This window comes from Canis lupus, chromosome 13 (assembly GCF_048164855.1).
Source record: "Canis lupus baileyi chromosome 13, mCanLup2.hap1, whole genome shotgun sequence".
In the NCBI taxonomy this organism is placed as follows: Eukaryota; Metazoa; Chordata; class Mammalia; order Carnivora; family Canidae; genus Canis; species Canis lupus.
The window spans coordinates 37668498-37687723 of NC_132850.1; the positions used below are offsets into that span (position 1 = coordinate 37668498).

The window sequence follows — 19226 nt, forward strand, 5'->3', positions numbered from 1 at the left end:
CAACAAAGACTGAAAAGGAATGACTGACAAGATAGGAAAGAAACCAAGAGAATGTGGTGACTTGAAAGCTGAAAGAAACATTTCAAAAGAGGAATTGATTAATAGTGCCATATTTTGCAGATGAATTAAGCACCATAACTCACTGAGTCTTACACATGGATCTTTTTTTCACATTTAATAGCTTTGAAATTAGAGTGCATTTTATAGTTGAAGACGTGATAGTTTAATTGACATATGAGATGATGATGTCTTAGATTAAAAGTAACATGGCATTTAAGAACTAAGAATTGAACACTGGTTAAGGCCAGTATAGGCCATTGATGACCTTGATGAGAGGGTTTCAGTGTAGGAAAAGAATGGGTTTAAAAGCAAATGAAAGGAGAAAAATGGGAATATTGGCAACTCTGTAGATCATTGCTATGAAGGGGAGTAAGAATTTGGGTAGTAGCTGGAGAAGGGAGTCAGGGTAGAGATGGTTTTTGTTTTTTAAGGTAGAAGAGAACAGCATGGCTATGTGCTGATGAGAATGTCTGCAGCAAGGAGACGATGTCTGAGTAGACCAGTGGGTACAGGATCAGTGGCCTAAGTGTCAGGAAGGGAGGCAGAGTGGTGGGACCGATGCTTGGTTAGGTAGGAGAGATGAAGCTATAGGGTCTATGGACACTACTCTGACCACTTTGATTTTCTCTCCTAAGTAGAAGAAGCAAGGTCATTAGCTGGGAGGAGCACCAGGAAGAAAGGGTGAGGATTTAGAGAGCAGGAGAGTGAATGGACTGAGATGTAAGATGATGGATGACCAGGTAGTGCAAAGGTTTGGTCAGGATCTTGAAATGGGACACCTTAGTCGGACAGCATGCTCCTCAGCCATCTTCAGCTGCAGGGCACACACCTAGAGAAGTCCTGGTGTTGGTGTTGGATTTTACCAAGGAAGTGGATCTGCACAGGAGGGGACCAGGGAGTCCATAGGGTGTACATAAGGTGGAGTTCTGACGACTGAGCATGGACTTGAAGCTGGGTAGGGAGCATGCTCATCTACACAGTCTTAACCCTGCTGCAGTCTTAGTACCTCTAATTTATTCATGGCAAAGCAGAGCCAGCAGGCAGGCATGGCCGATGAACTTTCGTGGGTTCTCTATTTTGGTAAGATGTCCCCTCCCTTGCTCTCAGAGTCAGGTTTACTTATTATGTGGCAGGTCTGGGCTCATGAGGCACAGGTCACAAACTGGTGGGGAGTGACAGGAGTACTTAGAACTGATGCGGTAATTCTGACATTGCACATCTCTTGCAGCAGACCTGCCATTTATGGTACCTTGTGTCTATCCTGCATTTCTTCACCCAACACCAAATGAGGAATGCAAAGGAGGATGAAAACTAATATTATCCAGAAACAGTATTTCACGGATTTGCTTTGTTTTCTTCATTTTTTTTAGGCACTTGATGAATTAATAAGTAAAGGATTGCCTCTAATTCTGGTTACAGTTGGCCAACAACATCTCTTAAGTAAGTTTTCTTACGTTAAAGCCTACTTTTTAGTAAGTGTGGCTGCAACAATAAATTGTGTCCCAGAAAATTCAGTGAAAACAATCTACCATGGACTTATTTCTGAGAGGAGTAAAGCAAACCTTCCAAACTTGAAAGGTAATTTTTTGTTTTATTTTTTACTTGTTTTTCTTTCTCCTCTTTCTCCAACTATTCTCACTCCACTCCCAATAATCCATATGAATAGTCTAGTATATATTCTTCCATATTTGGATGTTGCCCCAAGAATAGTATTGGCTGTTGCCCTAAGAATAATTGTTTTTCACCATTCAGTATGGTGTTAACTGTGGGTTTTTAAAAAAATACTCTTTATCAGGTAGGGAAATTTCTTTTTTATTCCTAGTTTTTCAAATGATTTTATTATAAAAGGGAGCTGGATTTTGTTAAGTACTTTTCCTGCATCTATTAAGATGATTCTATGGGGGGGGGAGGGGTTGTGTGTGTTTTGTTTTGTTTTGTTTTTATTCTGTTATGGTGTAGTAAAGTAATTGATTTTTGAGTGTTTAAACTAATTTTGCATTCTTAGGCTAATTCTACCATTTAGTCATAGTGTATTCTTTCTATACATTGCTGAGTTCTGTTTGCTAGTATTTCGCTGAAGATTTTTACATCCCTATTCATGATAGATATTGGTCTGTAGTTTTCATTTCTTGTGGTATCTTTGTCCAGTTTGGATATCAGAGTAATATTGACTCTGTTTTAAAATGTAATCGTTATTATTATTCAGGTATGGTGAGGCCAACAAATGAGGAGATGGCCACTAAAACAGTTTGCCATTTAACCCTCCAAGACGTGGGGCAGGAAACTGCCTGTGAGGGTCACACACAGAAGCACCAGGGTCACTCAGAGGCAGAGAGAGCAGGAGGAAAATGTGGATCCAAGTCTTCCTAGCTTCTCTCCTGTTCTGATACATATCCCAGGGTTCTTCCATTACCAATCTCCAGGCATTTATTTCTATCTTTTTCTATCTCTCCCTCACTTTCTCCTAACGGGAGAAAACCCAGCCCCGGATCTTTCTGCTGGGCCTTTCCCAGTTCTTAAGCCCTCTTTCATACTCAGCTGACCTCTCACTCCAGATCCCCCTAATCTAGGAGAAGAGCCAGTAGGTAGGAATTAGAAGAAGAAGGGAAGGCCAGTGTGTTCAATTCTGCGTTGTTTTATACTTCCTCTGCTCCTCTGACGAACTTAGTCTCTTTAAGTAGGTATATTTTTTGTAGCACTTCTCAGTCATGTTTTTTTTTTTCTCTCTCTCTCCTGTATTCTAGAAGTCAGGTTTACTAAAGCAGGCAGAGTCTGTGATCCAGATTATCTCATTTCTCCCTGGCTCAGAATAAGGACAACTTTCAGGTTGTGGGTGGCTATTTTGAGATACTTGGGAATTGTGGATTGTGCTATTCCAGATGGTCTCACTCTCTGCTCTTTGTATGAAGGGCTTATGCAAATCACTGGAACTGACATTTCCAAGGAGATCTTATAGAAATATAAATACCTGAAAGACTCAAAATACTTTGGGGAACTTAGAAGGTCCTGTGATCCCAGGGGAGGAACCACTGCTCTATATCAGTAGCCAATAATTTAAAGAACATCACCAAGCATCCTAAAGATCTTTTCAGAATTATCTGACTTGTTGTAGAAATCATCCTCAGTCTTGAATATATCTAGGGATCATTTGATAGAATAAAATGTTTCTAATTATCAATGTGGGTTTCTTAAAATGTGAAATTTATCGATTTCCCAACTAATGATGAGTTTTATGAACTAGAATTAATAGTTAAATTAACCACAGATCTCCTTGGTTCTTCCAAAATTTTGTGTCTTATAGAGCTGTGTTTAAAGGATGATGGAAGCTCAGGTGGTCAGTTTGTAAAAATGAAAGATGACTTCACTTTTAGCACACTGAAGGTAAGTTTGGAAATTTTTTCACATCATACTAAATTAGTTACTGAAATCTCCACTATTAGGCCCTGGACAGGCTCACTTTGAGGTCTGTATTTGCTTTTGGGAGACCAAGTGGCTTTTCTTGAGTAAACCTGGATTGAGGCCAGAGGTGGCATCAACTCCTTACGAGAAAATTAGATGCCCAGAGGTTGTCAGACTTTGACTTTACAACCTGATTAAGGCACTGTGGGAAATATGATTCATTATTTGATGGGATTTGAGTATTCCATGCCCTGTTTCTCATTTCCTAATAATAATAGTGATGACAACAGCAACACAACACTACCATTTATTCAGTGCTTACTACATGACAGGCACTTTGCATGATTAATTTTTACAACTCTGTGATGTAGGTATTAATCATTTTTGAACTATTATGTGCTTGAGCTGTGAGAAAATAGATGCTTAGGAAAAAATTCAGTAATGCCATGCAACTAATAAAATATGGATGGTGTTCTTAACCATTATGCTAAGCTGCCCTAGTACTTATATAATATCTACTGCTCTGTACAAACAAGTTTTTAGATACATGTTTCTTGAATGATTGGCTGGTCCCTTTCTCCTCTGCCATGCTAAGTTGCTAATTGTAAACCTCATTATCTTCACATTACCAGTTAGGTGATCATAGTTTACCTGGAAATACAGTCAATCCTCATTCACAGATTCAGTATTTGCTAATTTGCTTATCTGCTAAAATTTACTTGCAACTCCAAAATTGATACTCATTTATGGTCATTTGTGAACATCACAGAGCACAGAAAAATTTGAGTTGCCTAACACACTCAATTCCCAGCTGAATTGGACAAGGCAATGCTCTTTTTGTTTCTACCCTCATACTGTAAACAAGTGTTCTTTCCATGATCTATTTATTGCCATCTTTTTTTTTCATTTTTGTGCTTTGTTGGTGATTTCATTATTTGAAATGGCCCCAAAGTGTAGTACTGAAATGCTATTTAGTATTCCTAAGTATAAAAAGGCTGTGATGTGCTTTATGGAAAAAATAAATGTGGGGCAGCCTGGGTGGCTCAGCGGTGTAGCGCCGCCTTCAGCCCAGTGTATGATCCTGGAGACCCGGGATTGAGTCCCATGTTGGGCTCCCTGCATGGAGCCCGCTTCTCCCTCTGCCTGTGTCTCTGCCTCTCTCTGTCTCTATGTCTCTCATGAATGAAGAAATAAAATTACAAATAAATAAATGTATTAGGTAAGCTTCAGTCAGGCATGAGTTTTTGAACTATTAGCTGTGAGTTCAAAGTTAGTGAATTTACAGCATATATTAAATAATGTGTCCTTAAATATAAACACACACTAAACAAAATTATGTATGGGTCATTGGCAAAAATGTCATGACTAGGGGCCCTCAGGAACCTATCCCTGTATTTCCTCTGGGAACAATGCTTCTGTATTTACTAATTCAGTATTTGCGGCTACGTTACAGAAGAGTTTAAAAACTGTGAATAATGAGCATTGGCTGTGCATACAATAAAGGGTAGCTGTCATCCATGCTTATTCTTGCCATTTATCTCCTTTTAATTTCCTGTTACCTTTTGCCTGTTTGCTGAGTACTCTTCTCTGATGATTATGTTCAAGTTTCCTATCTGGTCTTCCATTCATTATTACTTTCCCCAGTACATGAAAAACACCTGATGAATAAGGATGAGATATTACTTGTATTGTTTTTGGACTTATGTGATTATATGGTGTTCTTTCCTTAGTCAATTTTACTGATAGAAGCTGAGGACAAGCTAAACTTCCTTGTGTCAGAGGTGGTGCATCCGGACCATAAGAACCTCTCTCAGTGTTCTGCTGGTGAGTTGGAGATTGTGGTGGAGGCCAGGCTTCAGCTGGCTGCAATTGCCCTGCAGAGACACCAGGCAGCGTACAGGTTAGTCTCTTTTCACATGGAAGAGAATTTCTTCCTCACCCTAATTTGTCAAATATACCTAAATTTTATGTGAGTTGTATAAATTCCAATATTAATAGAGCTTATTTGTGTTTTATTTTTCAGAGGAGTTTTCATATACTATTACACTTAAAACTACAGTTCTAAACAAAATGATTGCTTTATTAAAGCATATAGCAAGGATTTTTTCTATACATCCATTCTTTATATATATATAAAGAAAATTTTTCTATAAAAATATATATAAAGAAAAAATATATATAAAGAATGAAAAAATTAAAGAGCTTTGCTTTTTAATTTATGTATTTATTTTTTATTTTTAAATTTTAACTCCAGTATAGTTAATATTTAAAAACAAGCTCTATTATGAAAAAGTAACATTTTCTGAACTATGTTTTACGGAGCCATTTAAGAAACAGTTTTAGGTGGATGTTTATTTAAATGTTATGCAATTGTTAGTGTCAGATCTATCATTTGACTTGTTCATTGAGTCATTCATTTGCCCAACCAGTATCCATTAACTACTTCATTGTTAGGCTCTGATCTAGACACTGAGGATACAGAGATGAATAGAATATAGTTTCTGTGTCCAAATACTGAAAGATATTTAAACAATTAAGTGGGATAATAGAAAACAATATAGAAAAATATAGGTTTTTTATAGAAAACCTATATTTTCCAGAACTTCTCATATCATTTGTGGTAAATACCTCTATCATGCAGCCCTCTCAGTAATGATTCTTTGAATAATGCACAAATTTATTATTTTACTATTATTTCATTCATTCAAAAAGTAATTTTGGGGTACCTACAATATGCTAGCCACTGTTTTAAGTTCTTGAGATATATCAATATCCTAATACTGATATGTACTATATAGACAAAATATTTAACAATATTAAAAACAATTCTACTCTCATGGAGTTTATGAGATAATGAAGGCTGACATTAAACTATCAACAAGTAAGTAAATTATATAGTGTGGCCAAAAATGATACATGATACGGAGAAATCAGGAGTAGAGACAGGGTGAGGAGGAGGAACTATCACTTTAAATTGTGCAGTTGTAGTAAAGAGTATGACTCCAATTTGATATTCAATGGCTGACAACTGTTAGGCCCCCCATTCCCCCTTCTGTTCCACATCTGGGCAGGCAGATAAGCAAGCCCAGCTGCTTTCTTTGGGAGAAAAAGGTGAAGCCCACCTGTAGCTTTTGCAAAGGGAAAATCAATGTGGCAGAAATCTTGCTTTGCTTTGATTAGAAACACACAGCCATCTCATCAGTGTGAGCCTTGACCAAAGGCTCCCCATGAATAACCACATCTAAATTTGATTCTATGCTAGAGCAGTATAGATTTTTGGAAATTTATAATTTTTGTGGTTTTTAAACTGAGGTGAAAATCCATATAGTCCATTTTGGAGCAGTGACTCTCAAAATGTGGTCTGCAGATTTCTAGGGTTATCTCCAAGACCCTTTCAGAGGGACTGTAAGGTCAGAACTATTTTTATAACAAAACTAATATGTCATTCACCATCTTTGGTGTGTTATTATTTGCACTGATGCTGCAAGAGCAACAGTAGTAAAACTTCTGGCATCTCACTGTGAATCACAGTGGCACCAAACCGTACTAGTGGTTATTGCGTTCTTTACTGCCTCACACTTGCAATAAAAAAAAAAAAAAAAAAAAAAAAAAGCTGGGGGTACCTGGATGACACAGGCGGTTAAGCATCCAACTCTTGATCTCACCTCAGGTCTTGAGCTCAGGGTCATCAGTTCAAGCCCTGCACTGGTCTCCACACTGGGTATGGAGCCTACTTAAAAAAACAAAAGCCAATTTCACTTAAGAACACCTTTGATGAACCAGTAGAATCTGTTACATTTATAAATCCATATCCTTGGATATATCTTTAATATTCTGTGGAAATATTAAGTGGGAAATACACCTAAAGCATCTTTGCTGTATATCAAAGTCTGGTGTTTGGTTGTCTTGGGGAGGAACACATACATGATTGAAATGCAAACTGATCAAGCAGTTTTTTTTCATGGAATACTGTTTTTATTTGAAAAAGCACTGAAAAACTGATTTTTCAGACTTGGGTATTTGACAGGCATTTTATTGAAAATGAACAAAATGAACATGCCACTTCTAAGAAAACAACAAATAGTATTTGTTGCTAAAGATAAAATTTGAACTTTTGTAGGGAAATGAGAATTTTGGAAAATTTCTATTTTGTCACCATGAGTGTGACAGTTTTCTAATGCTTATATCATTCTGATGATGTTGGTGGTAATTAATATTAACAAGCATCATTTTTTAAATTGTATAAAGAAATGTTTCAGCATTAAAGGGATTTGCATAACTCAGGGAATTAATATTTTCCAAATCACCAGTAGATAATGTTCCAAAATCCTGTTAGCAAAATAGGTAATAATGTAACAGAAAAGGAAATTTCGTCAGTGTGTAGTATTAGCTTTCACATTGCAAGAAACTTTTAAGAAACTATCACTTGTCACATTTTGGTATAGTATTAGGGAAAAATAGTCATAATTATTTTAAAAGGATATTAAAAATACTCCATCTCCAGCAGCTATCTCTGTGAGGCCTAGTCTTCTTCATATACTTCAGTCAAAACAATATGTCACAACAGACTGTAGAAGCAGATATGAAAGTCTTCTGTTAAATAGATTTTCTCTTATTAAGCCAGACATTAAAGAGATTTGCAAAAAATGCAAAATAATGGCATTCTTCTCACTATTTTTTTTTTGTTTTAGGAAATACAGATGTTTTCATAAAAATGCATTATTGATGTGAACATGTAATGGGTTTATTGTTTTTATTCTAAAATCAATTAATAAATAGTAATGAAGTTAAAGTCCTAATATGATAAGTGTTAATGGAACTTTGAGGATTCTTAATTTTTTTAAGGGTATGCCTTAAATGTGAGTGCTGAGAGAAAAAAAAGGTTGGGACACACTGATTTAGAGTATTGTTACATTTGTAGCTATCTTTAAGAATACAGTGGAAGTTGATTGATGGTAAATAGGCTTAGCATCAATGTAACATTTTCCCTTTTGAAGTTTGAGGAGAAGGAACTTTTACTATGTGATTTCTTAATAGAAAATATATGTATATATAGAAATACATTGTCTCCTTCTCTTTGTTTAAAATATATGGCTATATGATTTCCTGTAGAAGAATATGGAACTCTTTTCTCCATGCTATTTCAGAGAGCAACAGCAGCCCTAGAATATATTTCTTGTCTTTTACCTTCCTTCTTTTCCCAGCCCTCTACATGTCTTACACTCATGGAAAACATGAGTGATTTTTTTTTTCTGAGAGGAAAAAAGGAAACAAGAAACTAGAAATTAGAAAATTGCTTCAGAAAGGAGTGTCATCATAGAATTTTAACTTGAAAACCAGATAGACATATGCAAATAATGTGCAACTGTATCAGAATCACTCCTATTTTAAATACATGAATCCGACCCTTGGGACAAAACCTGCAGAAACTTTGATGTTATTGCCTTTTTGCAGCAGAGTTGTCATGTAGGGACGCCTACTGTCAAGATGAATGAGTTTTTCTTATGTGAACTTTACCCCCCATGAGCTTCTGTTTGGGCGCGGCTGAGAGTTTTGGACAGTCCCTTTCCCAAATGATGGTTAGCTTGACATTTTATGATACTTCTAATAAAATTATGTGTCAAGGAAATTGAAAGGCACATTCCCTAGGGTGACAGGTAGAGTGAGCCGCATGGATTTTATGAGAACAAACTGACCATTTTTGTCATGAATGTTAATAAGAAATAAATGGGATCAAAGTTATTCAAACTGTATTTCTCCTTCTTTTAGGGCTGCCTCTCTCAGAGTCCTATCTCTCTTTTTTGTTGTTGTTATTAAGTTCCTTTCTGTTCTCCTTTATATTTAATTTATTGTCTAAATGGGATAACATTTGAGCCTTTTAATTTTGTGTCGGAATGAAACTTCCTTCCTTGGGGATTTTAGAGTGTTTAGAGTGAGTAATCCTCCTGCACTTTCTGTCTCTGTGATGAAGTGCAGAAACTAGAATTTTCCATTGTGCACCTACGCAGTACCGGGTGGATTAGGACATACTAGCATGTTTATATTTTATTCATTAAGTTTTTGGGTTAGCAAGATTCTAAACCTCAGACCTCATTTCTCTTGCAGTCAGAATTTAGCCTTCAGAATCAGGAGGATGGGGTGGGTACCACTTCCTTCTTCCCAGGCCCTCCCGGAGCCATCCTCTGCTAGCCTCTGAAGCTGCGCAGGAAATAAGGGGCCTTTAGAAACGGGTGTGTACCCTGGAGTGGGGAAGGGTGTCAGGGAGAGGAAATTGCATTCCCATATACATACTCAATCTGCATTACAATTTTTGTTGTTTTCTTGCTTGTTTGTTTTTTAGTTTTATTTTAATAAAAACCCGTAAGATCATACAACACAAATCATACCTTAGAAATTATTCTACCAGTATCTAAACCATTTTAATGACTCAGCAGTATCTTGGGAATTTAAAATTCAATAATTAGCAGGAAGCTTTCTATTCTGGTTACTAATTTGGAAAAAAAAATCAGTTTAGCTCCTCCCATATACCCTGGCCTACTCAATACATGAGATGAGAGCAGCTAGTGTGCACCGAGCGTCATCTATCTGCTAAGCACTCCTACGTGCTAAGTCACACCCCACTCTTACCAGAATGTCAACTCCATGAGGACAGCGACTGTATCCACAGCCTCTAGATTTGTTCCTTGCCCGTAGAAAGTACTCAGTATGTATTTTTGAGCAAGTGAAAGAATAAATACATTTTATCCTTAGAATGATTCAATTTCATGAAGTCTGCAAAGTAGAATGCAAGGCAGAGAGGACCTTTATGTTGATAAAAGGTGTGGTCAAGAAAGACTGTATAGTGGTCACAAACACGGCACTGAGGAACACTGTACCAAAATAAACGAAAGACGGAGGCTATGCCATAGGCAGCAGTTAAGTGGGTTAGATTAGGCTACTGAGTTCTAATCCTGCCTCTTCTTTCTAGCTGTGTCATCTTAGGCAAGTCACTTAACATTTCTATTTCCTAATCTATAAAATAATGATGATAATAGAATCTACTTGTAGGTTTGTGGTGGAGATTAAGTAAATTAAGTCCCACAAAGCAGGTAACAGAGAACCTGACAGGTGGTAAACACTCAGTAAATACCAGTTAATTCTTCTTTTAAAGGATTGTGGAGGAAAAAAAAAAGAGAAAACCTCTGTGGACAGAGAAACCTCTGTGGACCTCTGTGTGTTAGCACCATGTTTCCAGCATTCATTCATTCATTCAAGATTTCATTTAATTGAGAGAGAGAGAGAGAGCATGAGCAGGGTGAGTGGCAGAAGGAGAGGGAGAGGCAGACTCCCAAATGAGCAGGGAGCCTGATGTGGGGCTCAATCCTGGGACTCTAGGATCATGATCTGACTCTGCAGAGAGCCTGACTTGGAGCTCCATCCCAGGACCCTGGGATCATGACCCAAGCTGAAGGCCGACGCTTAACCTACTGAGCCACCCAGGTACCCCATGTTATCAGCTTGTAATACAGCATGTAGACAAAAAAGAAGGGAATTTAAAAATATAATTTAAAAGTTGAGCATATGTACACACTCTGGGAGCCTACAAACAGACCATACCTTCTCACAAGCATCCATGGACATGTGTAAAGCTGATCATATACTAGGCTTAAAACCTCAGTAACTGACCCACAGGAAGAAATGTACTGCGCACAGTCCAGGGACATGGGAGGCCTCTGGAACATATGTGGAGGGAAGTGGTAGAATCTGATTTACCTCTTGAAGAGATTGCTGTGGCTGCTATGTGGAGAAAAAAAGAGCCAAGGTGAGAGGGCAGTCAAGAAACTCCCATTTATGCTGCTTGGAAATGATAGTGGCTTGGACGAAGGTGCTAGCACTGGAGGAGGTGAGGGGCTGCTGAATGGTACCATATTTTGAAGGTGAAGCTGACAGAACTTGTTGATGGATTGAACATAGAGTATGAGTAGCAATGGTGATTCTGGACTCTGCCTCTGGGATGGAAGACGAGGGAAGTGGAGTGGGTTTGGTGTAGGAGGCAAAAGCCGGGGGATCTGCTATTAATATATTTTATTAGTTTCCCACAGCTGCCATAACCAAGCACCAAAAACTGGGTGGCTTAAAGCAACAGAGTTTTATTGTCTTGTGGTTCTGGAGTCAATGCTCCAAAATCCAAGTGTCAACAGGGCCATGTTCTATCTGAAGGGCTCTAGAGGAGAAGCCTTTCTTGCTTCTTGTAGCTTCTGGCATTTGCCCATAATCCTTGGCATTCCTTGACTTGTAGAGGCACCATTCCAATCATGTGGCTGTCTTCTCCCTGTGTGTCCTCACGTCATCTTCCCTCTGTGTATATCTGTCTCTCTGTCCAAATCCTCCCTTTTTATAGGAACAGCAGTCCTATTAGAATACTGTCCACACTAATGACTTATTTAAACTTAATTATTTCAGATTACTACCATTCTGAGGTACTGAGGGTTAGGACATCAACATACTTTTTTTTTTTTTTTTTAAGATTTAATTAATTTATTTGAGAGAGAGCAGGAACAGGGGGTAGGCAAGGGTCAGAGGAGAAAAGAGAGAGAGATAATCTTAAGCAAACTCTGCGCTGAGTGGGGATCCTGAAGTGGGGCTCAATCTCATGTCCCTGGGTTCATGACCTGAGTCCAAATCAAGAGTTAGACATTTAACCAATTGTGCCACCCAGGCACCCCCACTTTTTTTTGAGAGGACACAATTCACCCGATAACACATGTTCAAAGTGATTGTTTATTAAGCTATTCAAGTGGGGACTTAGTTAGATGGGTGTATTGTCTATCTGGCTTTCATCCAGTCTTCACATGTTATAAAATAATGCTACAAAATATCTTCAGGAAGATAGATTGTTCTGCATTTTGAATTTCATTTTGTAGTAGATATTCAAAAGAAGTTGTCTCTCGATATATATTATTAAGATATTTTGAAGAAGTGTGACAGCAGTTACAGATTTATCATTCTACAGAGTTGAGAAGCATATGAAGGTTTAAAGTGAGGACAAACTTATGTACAGACCAACAGTAAGTCAGGAGAATTCCTGTATCCTCGCTTCTGTTTTCATAATTTCGTACATTTGCCTTCTGGTATTGCTAGACACCGATTAAGCAATAATTTAGCTTAAGAGTCTCCAAGTGTATAGCTTTAAGTAACAAAATTCTATAACCTCAAAAACCACATTCTGATACATATGAAATGCATATGTGCTCATTTTATTAATGAGATTGTCAGGACTAATAAGATTTAAAATATATTTTCTATTTTAGTGCTGCAATAGTATTTTCTACACTTAGACTTCTCCAGGACTCAAAACTTTTTAAAAAGAAGGTAGTACAAGATGACACAGAGAATTCCGTCTCTCCAGGAGCTTCTGTATGTATAAATTTAATATTTATCTTTACAGTGTTTACTATGTAAAAACTATTGGCATGCTAGGAAATTGTCTATTTGTATAAAACAAAGGGGTAAAGTAGAAAAAACATTGAATTCAGAGTAAAAAGGTAAATGTTGAAGCCCCATTTATGCAAGTCCCTGAAACTTAAAAAAATTTTTAATTAAAAATTTTAATTTTTAATTTAAATCTCATTTGTGAACTGATAGAATTGAATGTAATAATCACGAAGGTCCCTCCAGATACATCATTCCAATATTCTAGATCTGATTTCTTTAGCAAGTAAAATTGTTTTGCTTTATTCTGTTCTTCATTTCACTTTTGAATTTATTCCTTCAGTAGCATCACCAGTATGACAGTATTTCCTACCTTGGATTTCTCATAGTTAGATTCTTCCACATTTAAGCTCTGAAATCTGTTTAACTGGTGTCACAAATTTTTTGAAATTTTATTGGAGTTTGATAAGACCAAGTAATTTAATAATAAAGAATTGTTTAGGATTAAAAGATAAAGATTCATCACATAGAATCCTTGTTCATTATTTTAATAAAAGACTAATAAAATTACTAATATCTAGTGTCATTACAAATAAGCAAAACTAATTATCCTAAATAGAAACTCATTTCCTACTATATTAAAAGCAATAAAAATGCTAAAAAGCAGTCTATTTCAAAAATTGACTTGGAGGAATTGTTGTCAATTGGGGGCTATTTTGCCTCCCAGAGATTATTTGGCAACATGTGGAGACATTTTAGTTGTTAAAACTGGACAGGGTGCTACTGGCATCTAGTGCTTAGAGATCAGGGATGCTGCTAAACATACAATACACAGGACAGTCCTCCACAACTATCAGTAGTGCTGAGGTTGAAAAATCCTGATTTAGATTAAGTGTGATGTGGCTTTTCAATAGTAACAGGAAATGTAGGCGCTGAGAGATTAAGGTATGTGGATAGGCATTTTTTCCTGTATTGCTAATCTAAATCCTAGGCTCCTTGAGTACTTGGCATGCTCATACTAGTTATCATGTTGCCTCGAGGCCTCTGTTCACTTCTTACTCTGTTCCCTAGGGCTGGCTCACCCTCTTCTGTGCTTCCCACCTTCTATCCACATTCCAGCCTCCCACAAATCCTAATGGCCACTCCTTGAGATTAGATGCTGCTAATTGGTTGAGCTGTCAGAGATGCATAGCAGGAAATTCCTAGAACAAATGGGCATTGTTCTAGATGATTTTAAAGTTCCCAGATGTCTAAAATGGGATCTGCTCCCCCCCTTGAAAAAAAACCTCCCTTTGTCCTTCACTCTCAGGAGCTCTGGACATTGGCCACCCCTTTGTAAAGTGCAGTAATGAAGATGGGAAATCAGTTATAATACATGTTCGGAACCTGAGCAGCATGCGGCACATTAGATTAAGACTGGGGGCTCTAAATTCAGAAGAACACAAGTTTGAATCCCACCTCTGCCAAAATGTAATGGAATTTAAGCAAATATTTAACCTTCCTAGGTCTTCCTAGATCTCCTTTCTCGCATCTGTAAAACAGAAATAAGAGTAATTCCTCTTTGGCTCTTTGGGAGGATTGAATAAAATAACATGTATAAAGCATTCAACACAGAATGTAATAAGTACTAAAAAAATATTAGCTCATATTATTTATTATTTTTCAGCTGTTAAAATATTTACAAAATTTTTGAAGACACAAACACCACTGATAATATAATTTACGATGAACTGCAAAAGTATTTTCTACAATGGGTATAGAAAGAGAAAGAAAAGCTGAGGGCAGCCTAGGTGGCTCAGTGGTTTAGCGCCACCTTCAGTCCAGGGTGTGATCCTGGAGACCCGGGATCCAGTCCCACGTCAGGCTCCACGCATGGAGCCTGCTTCTCCCTCTGCCTGTGTCTCTGCCTCTCTCTCTCTCTCTCTCTGTGTCTCTTGTGAATAAATAAATAAAATCTTAAAAAAAAAAAGCTGAAAACCAGTATACCAAATATTAATAGAGAATAGTGGGATTGTGAATGATTTTGTTTTGTGTGTGTAGTTTTTATATTTTATAGAATGTGCAAGACAGATTTCCAAAATTAAAAATTTAATAGTATTAAATGATATCACATGCTTCTCTTACATTTAGCATTAGGCTAGAACTTTAACGTTATTAAACGGCAAGATAACCGTCATTCTCATGTCGTTTAGGCTACTGAAAATAAAGATGATAATGAATTTTTAGATCCTGTTTCCCTAAATTCTCGAGAATATTTCAACATTCATCTGTGGTTGAGGTGCCGCTTAGCATTGGTGACTGCATTTGTTGCACAGGTTCATGGCATTGGGATGGTGACAGGTACAAATATCCTATTTTCTTAAAGTTTTCAGAAAAATTAATTTTACTTAGGTAATGGAGGTTTTAATGAGATACATTTTATTATTATAACATTAATATTTTCTAACTTTATAGCTTGATCTGTTTCCAGAATAAGAAATTCATGTCATTAAATAAGACTAATCATTTCAGTAATTCCTTGTATTACTGAAAATGGCTTATGTGTTTCTGATGTATGCAAAACAGGCAAGGAGACTTCAAAATACTAATGTGCAGGTCTTCCTGTCATTTAGGAAGGCAGCATAGCATAGGGGTCCCCAGCATAGGTTCTGGCTCCAGGTACTTGATTTGGATTCAAATGTTCGGTCCACTACTTTCTCCCTGTGTGATCTTGGCCAAGTCTCTTAATCCCCTATGCCTCAGTTTCCTCTTCAGTTAAAATGGAAAAAAATTGTACCTACTTCATAGGGTTATTGTCAGTCTTAAATGTGTTAAATTTATAAAGTTTAAGATCATAGCCTGCCCACATATACATGTTAGTTCTTATAGTGATTATAATAATTATCTATTTGTAAATCTGTCCACCCATCTGTATCTATCGTCTACATTAAATTTTTCCATGTAGTGTCATTACTTTTACAGCACTGCAATAACCAAAAGTACTTTCTCCCAAATTGCAACACATTTATTTTTAATGTTTCATGTAGAGTCTGTTTTCCAAATTTATATCTTCCTGTTTTTCTATATTATGCAATATTCTTGTGATGGATTTTGGGAGAGTTATGTATATGTAATTTCCTACTTTCCCAGTGTATTTTAAATAACTGCATTATTTACTTTAGAAAACGATATGATAGATTACGTCAGCCTCATCAAAGAAGTGTGCGAGGAGGCAAAAAGTGCAGGTGACACGGAGCTACAGGCTGAATTCTTAATGCAAGCTATCATCATTGGCTTACAAGAAAAGCATTTAAAGGCAGACATCATAACAAACCTTGAGGTAGGAAGGAAACTTCATTCACGTTGATATTTACCTACTGATTCTGGTTAGAACAAAAGGAGAGAATTTTAAATTCCATTAGGTGCTGAATGCATGATAGTTTGGCCAGCTCTTGCTTCAGTGAATTGGAAATGGGACTATCAAAAGGAATAATTTTATTTTAATAGGCTATAATACATTTGCTTGAAGAAAGTGAATTTATTTCTCCTCGATCTCATTTAACTCTGGTGAGAAGCATGCTTTTGCTGGATGACTTAACAAAAGCCGAGAAATTCAAGGAAACTCCTTTAAAAACAGAAAAATTAAATTTGTTGACTCAGTCTCACAACATTCTTATTGAACAGGTGAGCATGATTTTGTGTCCTCAAGACTTAGCAACTTACCTTTCTGTCTTCTTATTCCAAACCACGTTAGCTAGTTACTAACTATAATGTTCCTTTTACAGATGCTAACTTTTGGAGAAACCATGGAATTTCCCTTATCAAATATGGACTATGCAAGCCCATTACAGCCTTTGAAAAATATTTATCTTCCTCATGTCATGTTATTGGCCAAAACAAAAATGAGAATTGGTAAGAACACTTAAACGTATATTACACTCAAGTCACTGAAGAAAAATTTTTATTTTTAGGAGGGTTATCATAGGAATGCACTCAAATGGAGCAATATTTATGAATACCCAGGCTCCATTTATTTTAACAAATAGTTTTTGATTATTTACCATGTGCCAGACTCTCTGTGAGGTTCTGGAAAGTTACTAGAGATTAAATGGATATAGTCCCTGATCTTAGTGTGGGAGACAGAAATAAGCAAGTAAACAAACCATGAAATACATATTATATATAAATATTGTATAAAATCTTTTAACACTTATAAAATATTTCTAAAGTTTTATAAACATTTATAAAATTTAATAAGATAAATATTCTATAAAATAGAATGTATATTTGATAACTACCAGACAAAAAATCAATGAGGATATAGAAAGCTTATGTACGGTAATGAATTTTGTATAGGTATGTAATTATAAATTGTGGTCAGTTTTATGAAAGACATGTTTAAGAGATTTCCATAGATAAGATGGCCAGCTCCTAGAGCTTAGCAAGCCACTGTCCTGTAAACATGCTTCTTAAATACAAACTATTCCAGAGGCCATTCTCTGAACCTTTATTGAGCTCCTTTATTATCCATTGCTGGGCTCTGATAATGCTGAGCCACTATTTTTCTGCCGTGATCACCCTGGGGACAGGTATCAGACTACTGGCAGAGCCCACTGAAATTATTTAGACTAGCCAATCCTAAACCTCTTAGCCTGCTTACAACATAATCACCCCCTCCTACAAAATCCAGAGTAAAGGTTTTTATCCACATTTTCTTCTTGCTCCCTCAATCTCCTGACTGACTTTTGTGCTTTTCTCTATGGCTGTGGTGTTCCCCATCCTCTCCCCTGCCCTTACCCACAAGTGTGAGTAATAAACTATCTTTTCAGTGGTACTTGTCACCTGGCCTGTTGACCTCATCACACCTGAATAGTAATAAAACCTACATTTTAAAACATTACCCTTTATCTCCTGAGCCCCATGTGCCTCTGGTACCAGCAGCTGCTCAGCTCAGGAGAGACTAGAATGGAGAAGGGAGGGCAACAGAGGTGTGGTCAAACCATCATCTGTCCAGAATCCTCTCCTTAATGTTCCTCTGCTCCTCCCTCTCATAATTATTGATTATTATTATTTTGTAATTTATCATCATCATCGATATGAATTTTGCTATTAGGGGGAGTAAATTGCATCACCTCTACATTATTGAGTTTCCTTATTTATGAAATTCGGCTGGGCTGACTGACCTCTGGCGTTCCCTCTAGCAATCTGATCCCATGAGAGCTATTTTTGTGCATTTTTAGTCCACAATTTGTTGCTTTATCAGTATATTTGATTTCTACAAGAACTTTAAGTACAGACTGTGTTAAATTGTACGGATTGTGTTAAATCAAATATATTCTCTACTTTCATGACTTCCTACTCTTGAAGATGTGTCACTACTCAGTGACAATGGTGCCACTGTTTTTTAGACTCACTTGAGGCAGAACAGCTTGTTTTCTGTTATATTATATTAAATACAGACTTAAAAAACAAAACCAAAAGCAGCTTTTCTGTCAAAACAACATCAGTTTCACAACTTCTTTTTCACAGAGTTTATGTTTATTGGAAACAGGAGCACTTCAATATTATGAAGCATAAAATCATCTGATTTGATGCTTTCTCGACAGTTTTCTTTTATAGTGGGCATACAGATTGCATCACAAGAATAGAGCCCCTTAAATAATTGTTTTTTCTTTGTGAGAGCCTCTGACAGAAAAAGGCATTTTGAGATTGTTTTTGTAAGACCAAAGATAAACATCATGGTTGTTCGGGATTATTTTTCCCATTAATCACTATACCTTAAGCTTTATGATAAGATGGAAAAGTAGATTACTGATTGATTGTATAATAGGAGTGAAGAAAGTTGCAAGAATGATGCTAGGGAGTAAGGATATGAGGAAGCCAGTCACGATCTCTACCCTCAGAAAGCCTGTTATCCAGTTAGGGGGAGAGAGAAAGAAAAGTCTTGGTGATTTCTGAAACAAGTCTGTTTCTAATTTTAACAAAAATCTAGAAGACAATTCAAGTGCTTTTATTGATACTTTATTATGCATGTATATATTCCATATATGGTACATATATATATATACATGTGCCTAAATTACATGAAGATACTTGATCTTATTATCTTATATTAATAAACAGCTATAGTATAATTTGAAACAGTGAGACGCATAAAAATGGGAGATGTGTTGGAATATGAGATTGTATTGGACAAATGATGTTAGCATATGCTTGCCTGGGATCTATTCATAATTGGCCATTGTTGGGATGAAGAGCAGGGACTCTGGAGAAAGATTTCTGGTCTGGTTTCCTTGAGCAGAGCATTTTAACTCCTCTGTGCTTCAGTTTCCTCTCTTGTAAAAGGTGAATAAGAAAAGTAGCAATCTTACTGGCTT

General features: G+C 36.7%; 1 protein-coding gene across 13 annotated transcripts in view; it reads left to right on the forward strand.

Moving 5' to 3' along the window:
- Positions 1-19226, forward strand: part of CFAP54 (cilia and flagella associated protein 54) — a 297940-nt gene that overhangs the window by 188806 nt on the left and 89908 nt on the right. For all 13 annotated transcript variants that reach the window (XR_012005901.1, XR_012005898.1, XR_012005899.1 and 10 more), the window contains 8 exons: positions 1431-1638; positions 3362-3441; positions 5190-5359; positions 12750-12855; positions 15063-15210; positions 16032-16189; positions 16357-16533; positions 16635-16761. Coding sequence is in view for 9 of the 13 variants with exons in the window: in XM_072773183.1 (XP_072629284.1) it covers positions 1431-1638; positions 3362-3441; positions 5190-5359; positions 12750-12855; positions 15063-15210; positions 16032-16189; positions 16357-16533; positions 16635-16761 (1174 nt within the window). In the remaining 4 variants the exon portion in view is untranslated. The remainder of the gene's footprint in view (positions 1-1430; positions 1639-3361; positions 3442-5189; positions 5360-12749; positions 12856-15062; positions 15211-16031; positions 16190-16356; positions 16534-16634; positions 16762-19226) is intronic.